Here is a 14,149-nt window from a genome sequence, read left to right on the forward strand (position 1 = left end):
GGTCTTAAATGTTTATCTGCGTATAGGAGTAGTAATTGCAACATTTTCCTCAAGAAATTCTGCTCAAAGAAGTAATTGGTAGAAGTAATTGAAGCTGAGAGAAGCCTATGGAGGGGGGCAAAGAAATGAGACTGCAAGGAAGAAGCTTTCAGCTGAAATTAGTGCAAGGGCACTCCTGAGGAGAGGAAGATGCTTGAATGCATTAAGGAGCAGATATTAAAGGAAAGATTCAGAAATACTAAGAGGAAGATTTTTTTTTTCCTTGTTTTGAAGGGCTTGGAAAGAACTAGGTGAAAATGCTACAATTCAGAAGGCAGAAGAAAGTTCCTGAACTCAAGACTCAAGGAAAGGATTCACCCTGCAAAGACATAGTGAAGAAAGTAGGGATTTGGATTTGGTCCTTTTACTCCAGAGAAGATCTGATCAGACAATTTCCAACTTTCACATCTGTGGAAATTCACTGTATCCAGCCAGAAAAGCTCTTTGATCTTGTCTGCCTTGCCTTCTGCCATAATCAGAAGCAGAATAAGGTGATGTGATGTTTTTAAAGCCTTTCTTGTCACCAACATCTTTAGTTTGGCCTCAAGAGAAAGACTGAAACATGGTGAAATAGATCAATATCTTCTAATTATGAATAATTTTTCTTGATTTCTCATTTTCTTTCGTATAATTGAACATGATTTTTTAAAAATACTATTTTAACTTGTCAATTTTGTGTAAATATTTTAGTTTGTATTTTTTTATTTAACCAGTAATCAGCTTACATTACACATATCCATTGTGGGTTGTTTTGCCCCCACAGAACTGAAAAGTTTGAGTTTTAATCTCAGATACATTTTCCATTTGTCTGTTTTTCTCCAGTATTATTTTTCATGTCTTTATATGTTATTTTGGCATTTTTGTGACTTTAATACCTTTAGGTTGGGGTTTACAATAAGGCTGTTTTATTGTTAGCCCTTCAAGATGCTGTATTTGGCAAGCTGAGCAATACAATCCCTCTAAATGACCTGTGGTTCCCAACATGCAGAAGTAACCAAAGCTGTAAATTCAGCCCTCCAGTCATGCAAATGCAATGAATGGGCCAATCTGCCCAGAACCTAAACATCAGTGCTTGCAGTGTCTGTATTTTCAGTTGTAAAAAAAAGCCTTCAAGTGCCAAGAAAAAGCACTTTGTGAAGGGAGCTTTTTGTTTGTAGTGTCTTTGCTGTCATACAGAGAGACCGGACTCCAGACCAAGACCCTGTCACACAACGAAGAGACAGAGAATGGGCTGTGCCCCTAGGTATTAAATGTTAGATTTCATTTAAATTTCTTAACATTCAAAAATGTTAATTAGTGTTAAATACTGAAGACTCACAGTTAGTAAGAAGGTTAGATGGCATTTTTTTAATCCTTTGTATCAATATTAGAATATTCCCACTGGTTATGGTTTAATTTCACAGTCTCTCATCATAATTTACAAATCAGGAATGAGACGTTGATGGCAAAGAATAAGAGATCCAACCCACCAAGGCAAATGAAAGTTTTCCAGCTGGCTGAAATCAAACCCGGAAGTCATCTGAAGGCAAAAGTGAGTATAATGAGGCCAGTCATCTGATTTTAAAGTCAGAGCTTCACATGGAAGGCTCTCACAGTCCTGTAGGCTGTTATCTGGCAACTATTTACTAAGCTAAAAGGCAATCCATAAAAATAACTAAACCCATCATTTAAAGGGTGATGACATTGGTCACTGTGAATTCACAGTAAGCACATTGATGGTGGTTTCCTCAAAATATGAATGCTTTTAAATGTTCAGAAACAATATTTAAAATCAAGTTTCCTTGCTTAGGAGGTGCTAGCCGTCAGCACTGATGTTCCTTTCCTTGATAACATTCTAAAAGTTGCAAAGTCTTCTCATCACTCTGCAAAATAGGTCATAGACAAGTAAGAATTATAAACCAGAATCTTGAAGAGCCAGTGTTTCCAAGCAAAATAGAATATCTTTTTCTTGTTTTGTTCTGCCAGCTTTAAGAAGGAGAAATGAAAATATGTAGTGAGCAAAGAATGGCAAAAAATTCTACTCTTACTCTACCCTCTAGGAAGGGATTATGAGATTTCATGGAGTGAGTGAACATAAGTAACCAGTTTATAAATGGTTCCTTAATTCTAGAAATTATTAGTGAGAAATAAATAAACTTCCTAATGACAGAAAGTCAACTCTGTAACTGGCTCACATGTTTTAGAAGTATCCCAGTCTTCTGCTGAGACTAGTAAAATCCTTTATAAGAAAACCACCAAAAGGCTGTGGAGGCTACTCAAGTGTACAGGAGAAAAACACGGATAGCTCCATGCCAGGTACAGATAGATGCACTGTGAAGGTTTTTTATTTGTAATCCTGATTTTGACATTTCTGGGTACTGCCATTAATTATTTATATATTTGATTTGCCCCGAGATGCTGTTGAACAAACACTGTCAGTCTTGCTTGAGGTAGAGTTCAAGCATAGAAATCACAGATACCAACTTATTAGTTCAGGGACAAAACTGTGACGGCTGGCAGATGCTCACAATGATGCATCACGGTGTCCACAGAAGAACACTAAGCTTGAAATACTGAAATCTGTGTGATTTTTGGTAGTGATTACATGCCAAAATCAAGATGAAGCACTTGACCAATGTGTGTTCAGGAGAGTTCAAAGCCAGCTTAAAATACTCCTATTATTCTAAAACAAACAAACAAACAAACAAAACCACCAAACAAACAAAAAAGAAGATAAAATAAGACTTAAAAAAAAGAAAAAGGTAGAATTCTTTTTCTTCTTCTCTTCTTCTTCTGCTTCACAGATCTCCTTTTCAGGAAAACAGATAAATATTTTATGACTAATTTGAATGAAAAGAGATAATTATATCTTCGTGCTAAAATGTTGCTTTCTACTGTGTTTGAAAACATTTTCAGAATCCAAATTAGAATTTAGGGGTTCTGTAAGATGCTCTTGAAATTCTGTCTTGAACACTATTTATGTCACCTTAGGCTATGACCAGCATAATCACCTGAATGAAAACTGTGTTGTGACTAAGCAGTAAAGATCAGTCTTAGCAAATGATTTGCACTGAAACAGTAGTACATTCATTGAGTAGAAAAAAAGAAATGTTAACAAGCTGATTAGTATTCGACAGTTAGGATGTTTCCAATTATAGTCTTGTCAAGGCAGCCTTAATTATTTCCCATGACTGTTCCACATGTAATGTCCATGTTATCCAACTCTAAATGTTTGCTGATTCCATGGCACTTTGTGTATCAGCAGGGCCTGATGACTGTGTTTTCATATACAAACACCAGTGTCCAAGACAAATCCTAGCTCAGATGTTTTCTGGTACCCTCTAGCTCCAAATGGATATCCTAGAGTGCTATGAAGTTTTTCTGTGCAAGAGAAACTGGTTCAATCATATTATCCCTCATGTTTTTAAAGGTGTTGAAAAATTGAAAGGATGTAAAATCCAAGAGACTAAACTGGCTTGAGAATGGAAGTGAGATCTTGGAATAACTGAGAAAATAAAAAATGTCAGTCTGATTACACTTATTTCAGGTAAAGAAAAGACTTCATACTGAATATGAAAAGACCTTAAGGAAAAAAGCAGTCATTTCTAACAATGGAGGAAGTTAAGCACCAACATCGGAAATGTGAAGTGATAGGTTTACTGAATCTCTTGAAGTTTTCACAGTAAGGCTTGAGCACCTTTCTTATCAACAACACTGATGGAGCATCTGGGTGAATTATAACTGTCTGTGAAGTGCATAAAATAAAACTTTACTTTTAAGCTGTAGGGCTTTGTTTACCTGCGGATTTCCTGATGGCTGTATTGTAGGAAATGAAGGAGGAAATTTAACCAAAATAAACGAAACATTTATCAAGGAAGGTGAAGAAGAGAAACAGGTCCTAGCATAGTAGTTAGAAGAACAGCTAAAAACGTGAAGTAAAAAAAAAAGGGCAAATTCTGTTCTCAGATGTCTACATATTCAGATATACCAGTGTAAACACGTCTATGTGAACAGAGGAATTTTATTCCCTACAATGAAAAGCATTACCTGCAAGGCCACTTAAATAGAAACAATTATTTTAACACAAAGAAGAAAAGAACTGCAGCAAAAGAGAGAACAAGAGTGAAGAAATAGACCTAAGTAACTCTAGCTCTTTGGTGGAGTGAAAAAGGAACTTGTGAAAGAAGTGAAGCAAGAAATGTCTTTATTTTGTATTTCTTTTTTCCATAACAAGTTATTGTTTGTTTTCATAGTTAGTGTTTGATATTTTTCAAAGAGTCTTTTCTGAACCTGTTACTTGTCAGCAGCAGTGAGATATGACTGAGATATGGGCAGCAGGGTAATCTGTGCAATCATGTGCCCAAATAACTGAACTCATTATCAGTGCAGCACTTCTGTGGCCATCAATGCCAAAATGCCCTTCCCAGTGCTGCTTGGGGAGCTGGGTGGGATGGGGGTTTTGGAAAGGAAAAATCCTTTCCCTGTTGTGTTCTCCATCAAAAGAGGCTGACTACAATCAGAGGAGTCCCATCCTTCTCAGAGAGTGCAGACAGCTGCTACCCAGCTTGTCATGTTTCTGGACAAAATTATTTTTTAATTATTTTGGAAGCAATACTCTGCAAAAATTTATTATAGGGGCATCTTATGCATCACCTGTAAGGATAAAAAAGTTAAGGAAGACCTCAGTCCAGGAATCACTTAAAAATTCTGCACAAAAAACCAAAATCAGAGCTTCTGAGTGTACATTCGTTATCATCAAAACATAGGTTGTATCATTACTTGTACAGCTCTAATCTTGACCTGCTTCAGTGCATTTGAACTATCCATTTAGTTGTCATCTGATGCAAGTTAAAACATAGTCTTCAGAGCATTCTGTCTTAATCCCTCCCTGAGAGTGCCCAGCCTATAGTCACCTTTACTAAATACTGTGACATTCACTGGAACAGTTCTTATATAAAGGCTCCATTTAGAGAAACAAATGACCCATTTATTAACACCCCCAAAGAAAACACTCTTAATCTAAATACATTCCTGAGGAAGTATCTGTTTCTATCCTTTATAGGTCAGCAAGTTTACTGTCACCTTCCTTATCACACCAGCAGAATGGGAATGTCCCACAGCATGGCTGCAGCCACGGCTTCCACACCACGTTGTACACAGAGAGCTGCTCCGGGACTGGAGTCAGTGTCCTGCGATGCTCTTCGATGGCTCTTCCCATCTTCCTTATGACAGTGTCAAAGAGGGGCTCAGTGTCAGCTGAGAGAGGTTTGGCTTCAGAAGGGTCTCGTGAGAGATCAAATAGCAGTGGAGGGTCATGATGGGTTACGCCTTCCCCAAAACATGGGCAAAATCCTCTATCATAACAAGCCCCAGCTCCAGGGGGACTGAAGATAGGGGTCACATAGTGAGCCTTCCAAATGGCTCCACCTGGCAGGAAAGAAAGAATCATAGAAGGCTTGCAATGATACTGGCAGTTATCACAGGGAAGGGTGAATATTATTCTAGAGTTTGTTTCTGTTTGCACTTCAGCTCTACATTTATTAGTTGATACAGTATTTTAAATTCATTTAAAAATGGATGACACAGAAACCAATAATGAAATATGATTTCTAACATTTTGAAATTTCTCCAAAGTTTTCATCAAGTACCAGCTATTACTGACTTCACTTTTTATGAAAACATGAAAAAAAGATTTGGGGATTCCATAGCTTGCTTCCTTTTTTAGGTAGTAGTACTTCTGACAAAGGGTTGAGACAGGACTTCTCTATGAGACAAGGAGGGTACAGACTCCCCAGGCATTGCTTTCAGGTGGAGATGTGGGTGAGAGCTATCCTAAGCCTTTAAGCCACAAAAAAACCCTCTTTGTGCTATACAATACAGGCAATGCTAGTAAGTTCTTTAATTACACCTGGAATTACACGGAAAGCTGCAATCCCAGAAAAAAAAATGTGTTAGGACAATGTGCCCTTCTGTAGACTGGACCTAATTCTTTGGAGAGAAGCTGTATACTCACTGTCTTTCTGGTGCCACCTCGCAGCATGTAAATGAATGCCACAGTAGTGGAACAGGAACTCGTGCTCTGAGTGCGCAACCGTTCCTCGCAGTAAAGGCATCAGATCCCGGCCATCGATTATCCTAACAGCAAAAACAGAGGTCATAAGACTAAGGTAAGCTTTACAGGACTGCATTCTTTCTGCTAACCTCTTGCTGGAACTGGCAACTTTGAATGTAGAAGGTGTTGGGTAGAGGCTCAATTTCAAATGTAAAGAAGAGATGACCAAGATGTGCTAACATTTATGTGCCCAGAAAAGAAGTAGGACTGAAAAAGAAAACGTCAGACTCTTAGAATGTGTGTCCAAACCTTATTTTCCAATGTTTTGGTGAAGAAGGAGTAATAGAGATACTTGTATTTGTACCTGTCCTGAGGCACTTCCCCTCCAGCCAGATGAACTACTGTAGGATAAATATCCATAAGGCTTGTAGGTTCATCAATAACTGTGCCTGCAGGTAACACTCCTGGCCATCTAAATATCCCTGGAACACGAATTCCTCCTTCCCAGCCTCCCATAGCTTTTCCACCTTTCATTAAAACAAAAAAATTAAAATAAATTTCATTTAAAATAAAGAGAAATTTTAGACAAATGTTATTGCATTATCGTAAGCTAATGTTAATTTAATGAGCCTTCTTTACTCTTTTTTTACTCTTTACTGCCAAGCTCCGGTGAAAGTGTGTTCACTAGATCAGCTCCACCCCTGAAAGATCTTCTTTTTTTTATTTCTTTCTTACTACCTTCTACTGTTTTACAAACACATTACCCCATCAGCACTCAGTGTGGATAAAATTTTCAGGCGTGAAATGATTTCCTATTTTAGTTCTCATCTTTCTTTTACAATCCTATAACATACATGTTGTCGCAAAAGCAAGGATTCAGATGTAAGATGAAACTAATATTAAGTGAGAAGTTATACAATCTTAATAAAAGTTACGAGTTATGATTAGTTTCCTCATGAGGAAATTACAGTTTGAGAATTCATGCTTATAAAGAACACCTGCCCAGGTTAGCATTTACTTTTTTTTAAATGCCTAATTAGAATGAGACAAATTTGCTTCTCAGTGATAAAACACTGCCTTTCCTTAAGCATACAGTCTTATCTACCCCTTAGGGGTGTCCAAACTACTTTACTAGTTGTTGCTGGGTTGTCATTGTGCCTGACAGCTCTTACCTTTGTATATTCCATTCCAGCCACCCAGCTGCCTTTTGTCTTCTTGTCTTTCCAGCCATCCACCATGATCAGAGGCAAAGTAAACTATAGTAGTATCTTTCAAGCCTTCCTTGTCAATAGCATCTAGAACCTGACCTGTAAACACAAGAATATGTGTGTATTAAGAAGAAAAAAACATAGATTACGCTACAAAAATTTTAACCTCTGACTTGTCAACATTCATCAATGTAATTTCTTATCCCTGTAGGGCTGCCCATTGTTTAGAGGAGAGCTTTTTGAGACCAAGATTTTTGGTTATTATTTCACTAATATTAATATTTTTGCTTATTAAAAGCATAGGAAATTTGTGATATGCTGTAATCCCTCTATTCTTGGTATTTTAACAAAGGAGTGGAACAACCACAGTCACAGCCAGTGCTGTAAAGGGCAAAAGTGCCATGTACTGTAAAAATATGGAAAAAAAAAATGTGATCCAAGGCCCCAAAAAGTTGGATTCTGCATCAGTGGTGGCTATCATGGGAAACATGAAAAAATATCATGTACCTTTACTTTATATTGTCTAGACCACAGTTCAGATGTGCGTTACATTACTGGATGGATATAATATGCATTAATGATAAATTTCCTTTTCATTTAAAAGTAATTCTTGAACTATTTCTGATGTTCTTAATTTCTTAATTATATTCTTGGTGTGCAAGTGTTTGACAGGTAGGTCTGAATCCAATTTCTGTATATCACAGAATCATAGAATCAGGTGGGTTGGAAAGGACCTCTGAGATCATCAAGTCCAACTCTTGATCCAACACTGCTGTGGTTACTAGACCATGGCACTGACACATCCAGTCTCATCTTAAAGACCTCCAGAGATGGTGAATCCACCACCTCCCTGGGCAGCCCATTCCAATGTCTGATTACCCTCTCTGTAAAGAATTTCTTCCTAATATCCAACCTAAACCTCCCCTGGCACAGCTTAAGTCCGTGCCCTCTTGTCCTACTGCTGATTGCCTGGGAGAAGAGACCAACCCCCACCTGTCTACAACCTCCTTTCAGGGAGTTGTAGAGAGCGATGAGGTCTCCCCTGAGCTTCCTCTTCTCCAGACTAAACAACCCCAGCTCCCTCAGCCTCTCCTCACAGGACTTGTGCTCAAGTCCCTTCACCAGCCTGGTTGCTCTTCTCTGGACCCGCTCCAGCACCTCAATATCCTTCCTGAACTGTACCTAACTCTTATCCCTTTTGCACATATGGATCCTTTTCCTCCATCGTGACTGAATGATAAATAATTCCTCTTTCCCTCCAAAAAAACAGGCTGAAAAATAACATGAATTTAATCTGGGGGAACATACCAATTAAAATTTATGAACACTTCTGGATTTATGAATGGGGCTGAAAAAATTTCAGTACTCTGCTTAATGCAGCAGTCAGAGATAAATAGCCTGCTGGTTTATATCTGGAATTAATTTGCTTATCAGTTTTATCACGTTCTGATCACCTACTTAGAAATTACCATAAGAGGCTGAAATAACTTGTCTCTATAAATCACAGAAAACTAAATAATTCTCAGTATTTAGTAAGAAGATCAGGAGAGCTCCTTGACAGGAGCTAAGGGGACATGGTTAAAACAGCTAAACACTTGACCAAAAAAAATGAATGAACAGAAAAACTCATTTTATCCAAGACTGCAGAAAGTAAAAAGCCAATGCTATAAGCCAACAGTGCTCATACAAATTGACAGATGTTCATAAAAAGCTTAGAACTTGTTCCTACTTGCTTTTAATTATCTTTCTTGTTCTTTTAATAACAATTGTGTTTTATTATGTATTTAGACTTAGGTATTAGGTAGTTTCAGACATTTTTATTTGCTGTAGTGACTTACCCACCATCCAGTCCATCTCCTCTACATTGTCACCATATAAACCATGTCTGCTCCTCCGAAGAAACTTCTCTGTGGTGAGGAGAGGGGTGTGGGAATGTAAAAAGGAAAGAAAGAGGAGGAATGGCTTGTGCTTATTTCTAAGGAACAGAAATCAACATTTTGTTATTAGGGAGGAAGGTTCTCAATGCGTACAGAGGTCAGTCGTAATGAAAAATGGTATTATTTGTGTGTAGATATTTTATCAATCTCTTCAGAGACATCATAGTTGGTAAGATATTATAACACAGTGATTAGGATTTGTCTGATCAAATAATGTTTGGCCTGTATAAAATGACGCTCTTTTTTCCTCTGAGTCATAGAAAGAAAACTTCTGGATTGAAGCTCCACTTTCTGCTATTGCAAACCACCACTGTGCTACTGAAGCGAAGGCATCAGGTTTGTCTCCTGCCAGCTGCTGCCCATGTATCAGACTGTATGACAAGGCTAAACCACAGCTCTGCTTTTCCTTCCCTGGCCCACACATGCATTTCTGACATTAGGTGCTATTCCTTAAAGCTACGATATTGGTCTCATTGATAGATTTATGTATTTCCCCAGTATAGCCCAGAAATATTCAGTCCAACATATGGACATTTGGAAATGTTATTAGCTTTAGTGAAGCGAGGAATATGGGACATCCTTAAGCAGCAGCTAATTTTTTTGGTTTAATGATATCATATACTTATTGATAATATTTAAAATGAATAGGCATAATAATACTTATAATCCTATATAATATTATTAAAAAAATTATAAAACACATGGCAAAGTGCTGTTTAAAGTTACAAGATGTGGAAGAAAATTTGTGATCAAAGAAAAGCCACTTTACCTTTCAATGAATGAAATGGATTCTCTCAAGATAAGGGATGTAGTTCTGTCTGTCACCATTGGCTGCTCAGTAACTTCATGGTTTCTCATCATGATGCAGTTCCAGTATCGAACAAACCCATAACTTGAGAACCAGGATACAAAGAACAGGAGAAAAAAACCAGCAAGGCAGGTCAGTGTTTTCCAGCGGACTGGAATCAAGCCAGTCAGTCTTCCCAGGGCAGCGGTGAGTGCAATGAGGCCAATCATTTGAGTAGAAAGCCAGAGTTTCCTTCTAAAGGCTCTGTCCATCTCTGGTGTTTCTGTTGGTTGACAGTCACTTATTAGCGTAAAAGGCATCCCATAAAAATAGTCAAATCCATGATTTAAAGGGTGATGGCAATGGTCGTTGCGGGATTCACAGTTAACACCTTGATGCCACTTCCCTGAAAATACAGATTATTAAAATGTGAAGAGAAAATATTTTTAAAAAATGGACAAGTTTTCCTCATACAAAATATTTCTCAAAAAATGGTTGGTTTCGTTCTGCCGGTGAGGACTTCATCCTACACAGAAATATACTTAGTATGTAGTGATATAATGGGTTCGATTAAACCAAACCTCTACCAACAAAGTTATTGGTGCTCTGCACACATATTCATGCTCTTAAGCTTTTATCAAATATAAAAGAAATGGATTATAAAGGGAACCAGAAACTGAGAAGAATTCAGAACTTAGCAAAAATGTACTGGCCTTTCTGGAGACCTATCAGGTAAAGTAGGAGGAAGCTGTCTCTTTTTAAGCACAGGGTAAAATAACACTGTTCTGTTGTCTCTTTGCCTTGAAGGTGCAATGCAGATTTGTTTCTGAAAAGTTTTGAAGAGCTTGATGTCAGGACTGTGGCAACACTCCTTATTGGTGCCAGACTGATAAGGGAGGCTATGGAGGGTAGTCAAATAACTGGTAGCTCAGCTGTCTGTTTGCCAGATAAACCACCAGATCCAGAAAAACTTGATCTCAGGAGATCATGAAGCTGTACATACGTAAGTAACTTTGCTGATCATTGTATCCCCATATACTGAATGAGAATAAAGGACTTCGTTTTATAAATATGTTTGCCACTTATTTGTATTTAGTCAAATTTAAAAAAATCAAAGCCCCCTTCTTTTAAATACTGAAGTCTTCATACATCAGGAGGAACATCTCTTGACCTTTTGCAATGCAATATTTTCCTTAGTATGAACACACAAACTAATATGATGAATGGCACATCAAAACCATGCTTTTTCTTCCCCTTCAGCCTATTCAAAGAGACTGGTTAGGCACTTACCTGGGGACTTTGCCAGCAGGCTCATTTGGCTCAAACACTGAAGTTTGTGAATATCTGAATCAAATGATCAAAATCTACCTCTCGTCACAGAGATTTTATGATCTGTGTTGTAATGCAGATCTTGGGTCCTAGGTCTATAGATCAGAATGAACATTTAGAATTTTACTTGAAAACTAATTTGGAACTACTTCTTGTTGTGGAGTCAGGAATTGGGCACTTACAAGAGGATGTTACAGTAAACCATTTGCTTAGGATATTACCAATACGTATACTAGCAGCCAACCCTATGCAGGTTTCAATAGAATTGCTGAGAGCAAAAAAACTGCTTTGGAGGAGGGGAAAAAATGCTGCTCTTTAGATATAAATATAAAGAAAGAACGGAAGTTCTATTGTAGGTGGATGAATTGCTTTCAGCTAAAATCTCTACTCAGTTTACCTCTTGACGTATTTAGAGCCAGCTATAGAATGAAACAGGTTTGTAATCAATACATAGATGCACTGGTCATAAATACAGGTGCAGCTAAAGTATCCTTGGAATCCTTGCACTCCAACGCCTAAATCTCCAGCCAAGGTTGATCAAGACTTCTAACATGCTAGAAAAGACTCAAGTCTCCAGAAGATAAACTAAATGTATAATTAAGATAAATTAATCTCTGAGGGCATACATTATGCAACACTGGCTTTCTGACTACAAAGTATCTTCAAAGCCTTTCCCAGCAAAAGGTCTCATTATCATCTCAAGCTGCAGATTATTAATAGGATTTAATTTACAATCAAACTGGTTGTGCTCAGGGTAAAACAATCAGAAACCATTCAGGTGCGACTCCTTAGTGCTCATTCAGCTGTGGCCACATGCATAGATGTTAAGATTTTTTGCTTCATGACTTGAATGTAAAGTTCTTGTGGGGTTTTGTGTGTCAGTTATTTTCCATCAGTCCCTACAGAGCAATTAATCAGGATCTGCCAATTCAGTTAAACTAAGTGATGCTTTTGGTGTCCGTAGTGTGATTTTAGCTGAGATGCCCACAGGGAGAATGCCAGTCCATTTTGCTTTTGAGAAGTATGCAAGAGTCTCCCTGCAGGGCAGTTCCCTTGGGAGAGTGGAGAGAAATCTGATTGTTTTGTTAATGACTACATGCTGAAACAAAGCTGAAGCATGCACAGGGTGTTTGATTAAAACAACTAAAATAATATTGCTGCAAAACTAACAGGAGATGGAGCTTTAGTAATGTAGAATTTAAAATGCATGGAAGGCTTCTTTTAGTTTTGTCCTGTGAGATTTAGATCTATCCTGTTGAATGAATACAAATCTATTTCTAAAGGAACTGTTATTAATACATTCTGTTGGTTTGTACAGCCAATATTTTTCAAAGTCAGATGTAGATTTTGGGTTTTGACATTTTAGATGCTCAGATGAAGCAGGACAATTAGCTGAAAATTCAGCTCAGGATATATAAGATAAATAATTATTTGAAACTAGATCATGATTAAAAGTTACAACAATTAAGAAGATAGAGCTATAATATATAAACAAAATTCATGTCAATGCTGAAGAAGGCAATGTTTTACAGGCTGTACTGAAATCTTGGTGAACTTAGTGTCATGCTGTATTCAAGAAAAAAATAACTGCTTTGTTTCTGGTTTTGAAAGGCCAAATCCTGCGGTACTATACATTGTCTTCACTGTTTTAAGTAGCGGCTGTTCCCTTTTGTTGTGAATGTACTATGAACTGGGTAAAACATCATCATGCGTATTTAAATGGCACTCATATTTTTGCTTTTTTTTTATGAAGTAGCATCGAATAAGCATCTTGCACCTGGTACAATAATATTCAGGAATTATTAACATATTTTCCATTATATATTTTAAGAACCAGCAAAGTTTTTCCTCTTTATCAGATGCTTATTCTTTTAAGAAACATACTGTTTGGTCAGAATTTCTTCTTATGTAATATTCTCAAATTGGGAAATAAAAGTATTCCAATGGAAGTATTAGCAGTTACTAACTAAAACAACTGGTTTGAGTGAGATGTCCAGGTGAAACACATTCTAGAACATTTTTTTTGGTGTCTCCATACCTATCAGTCCTGTGCTGTAGCCTTGCTGCTGCAGTATTTTGGCAAAAGTGGTTTCATTTGGAGGAAGGCCTCCTGAGCCGGCATTCCAAAAAATAACACGGTAATTGTTTACAGCATCCATCCCTAAAAATGAAACAATTTGAGTAAGTATAGAGTATAAGAGTACTTTTAGCCAACATACTTTGTTGTTTCCCGATTTCATTGAAATGATAGTGTTTAACATTCATCTTAATGCTCTTTGTTTGGAAACATGAATCTAGGACTCTGGACAAGGTTAAAAAAGAGTTAAGCCTCTCTATGGTACCCATTCTTCTTTGTACCTCATACTGAGACATCTTATTTAATTTATCTTCATTTTATTTGATTAAATTTCATTTCATTAGGAATGACACAGTTGTATAGGAGCTTTTACATGTTACAGTGGCATCCAGGCTGTATGAGATGCACTTAATTAGTGTGACTGTGAGGGCAGGGAAGAGCATAAAGAGACTTAAACCCTTTATTAACCTCAAACTCCAGCTCATATAGGGCTGCCTGGAAACTCAAGATTTCCCTGCACAGTGTCATGGCTGGTATCCCATCTCTGAGACTCACAGAGTAGCTACCTAGCACTGCAATATTCTCTTCACCTGCAGGTTTACACCTCATTATTTAGCAATTTATACTGGCATAACCCTGTCATACAGCATTATGTGAAGTTCAGTCACTCCTGGCAACATCTCTGGTCCTGTTGTTATAGGAGGAGAGGGTTTGTACAAGCCCACGTGCATTTTCAAGCTA

At 37.5% G+C, this 14,149-nt stretch overlaps 1 protein-coding gene across 4 annotated transcripts in view; it reads right to left on the reverse strand.

Moving 5' to 3' along the window:
- LOC114061199 (arylsulfatase D-like) overlaps positions 1 to 14,149 on the reverse strand; it is a 36,218-nt gene that overhangs the window by 15,185 nt on the left and 6,884 nt on the right. For 3 of the 4 annotated variants that reach the window (XM_027891367.1, XM_027891370.1, XM_027891369.1), the window contains 7 exons: positions 13,370 to 13,492; positions 9,985 to 10,408; positions 9,117 to 9,253; positions 7,243 to 7,377; positions 6,435 to 6,597; positions 6,032 to 6,153; positions 4,837 to 5,445 (listed from right to left, as the gene is read on the reverse strand). In XM_027891367.1, the coding sequence (XP_027747168.1) occupies positions 5,075 to 5,445; positions 6,032 to 6,153; positions 6,435 to 6,597; positions 7,243 to 7,377; positions 9,117 to 9,253; positions 9,985 to 10,408; positions 13,370 to 13,492 (1,475 nt within the window). In that variant the 3' untranslated portion in view covers positions 4,837 to 5,074. Of the gene's footprint in view, positions 1 to 4,836; positions 5,446 to 6,031; positions 6,154 to 6,434; positions 6,598 to 7,242; positions 7,378 to 9,116; positions 9,254 to 9,984; positions 10,409 to 13,369; positions 13,493 to 14,149 lie in introns of those variants that run through there. The other variant, XM_027891368.1, reaches the window with a different exon arrangement.

The sequence above is a fragment of the Empidonax traillii genome, unplaced genomic scaffold (assembly GCF_003031625.1).
Source record: "Empidonax traillii isolate 1590-97213 ecotype Southwest subspecies unplaced genomic scaffold, ASM303162v1 scaffold320:size708019, whole genome shotgun sequence".
In the NCBI taxonomy this organism is placed as follows: Eukaryota; Metazoa; Chordata; class Aves; order Passeriformes; family Tyrannidae; genus Empidonax; species Empidonax traillii.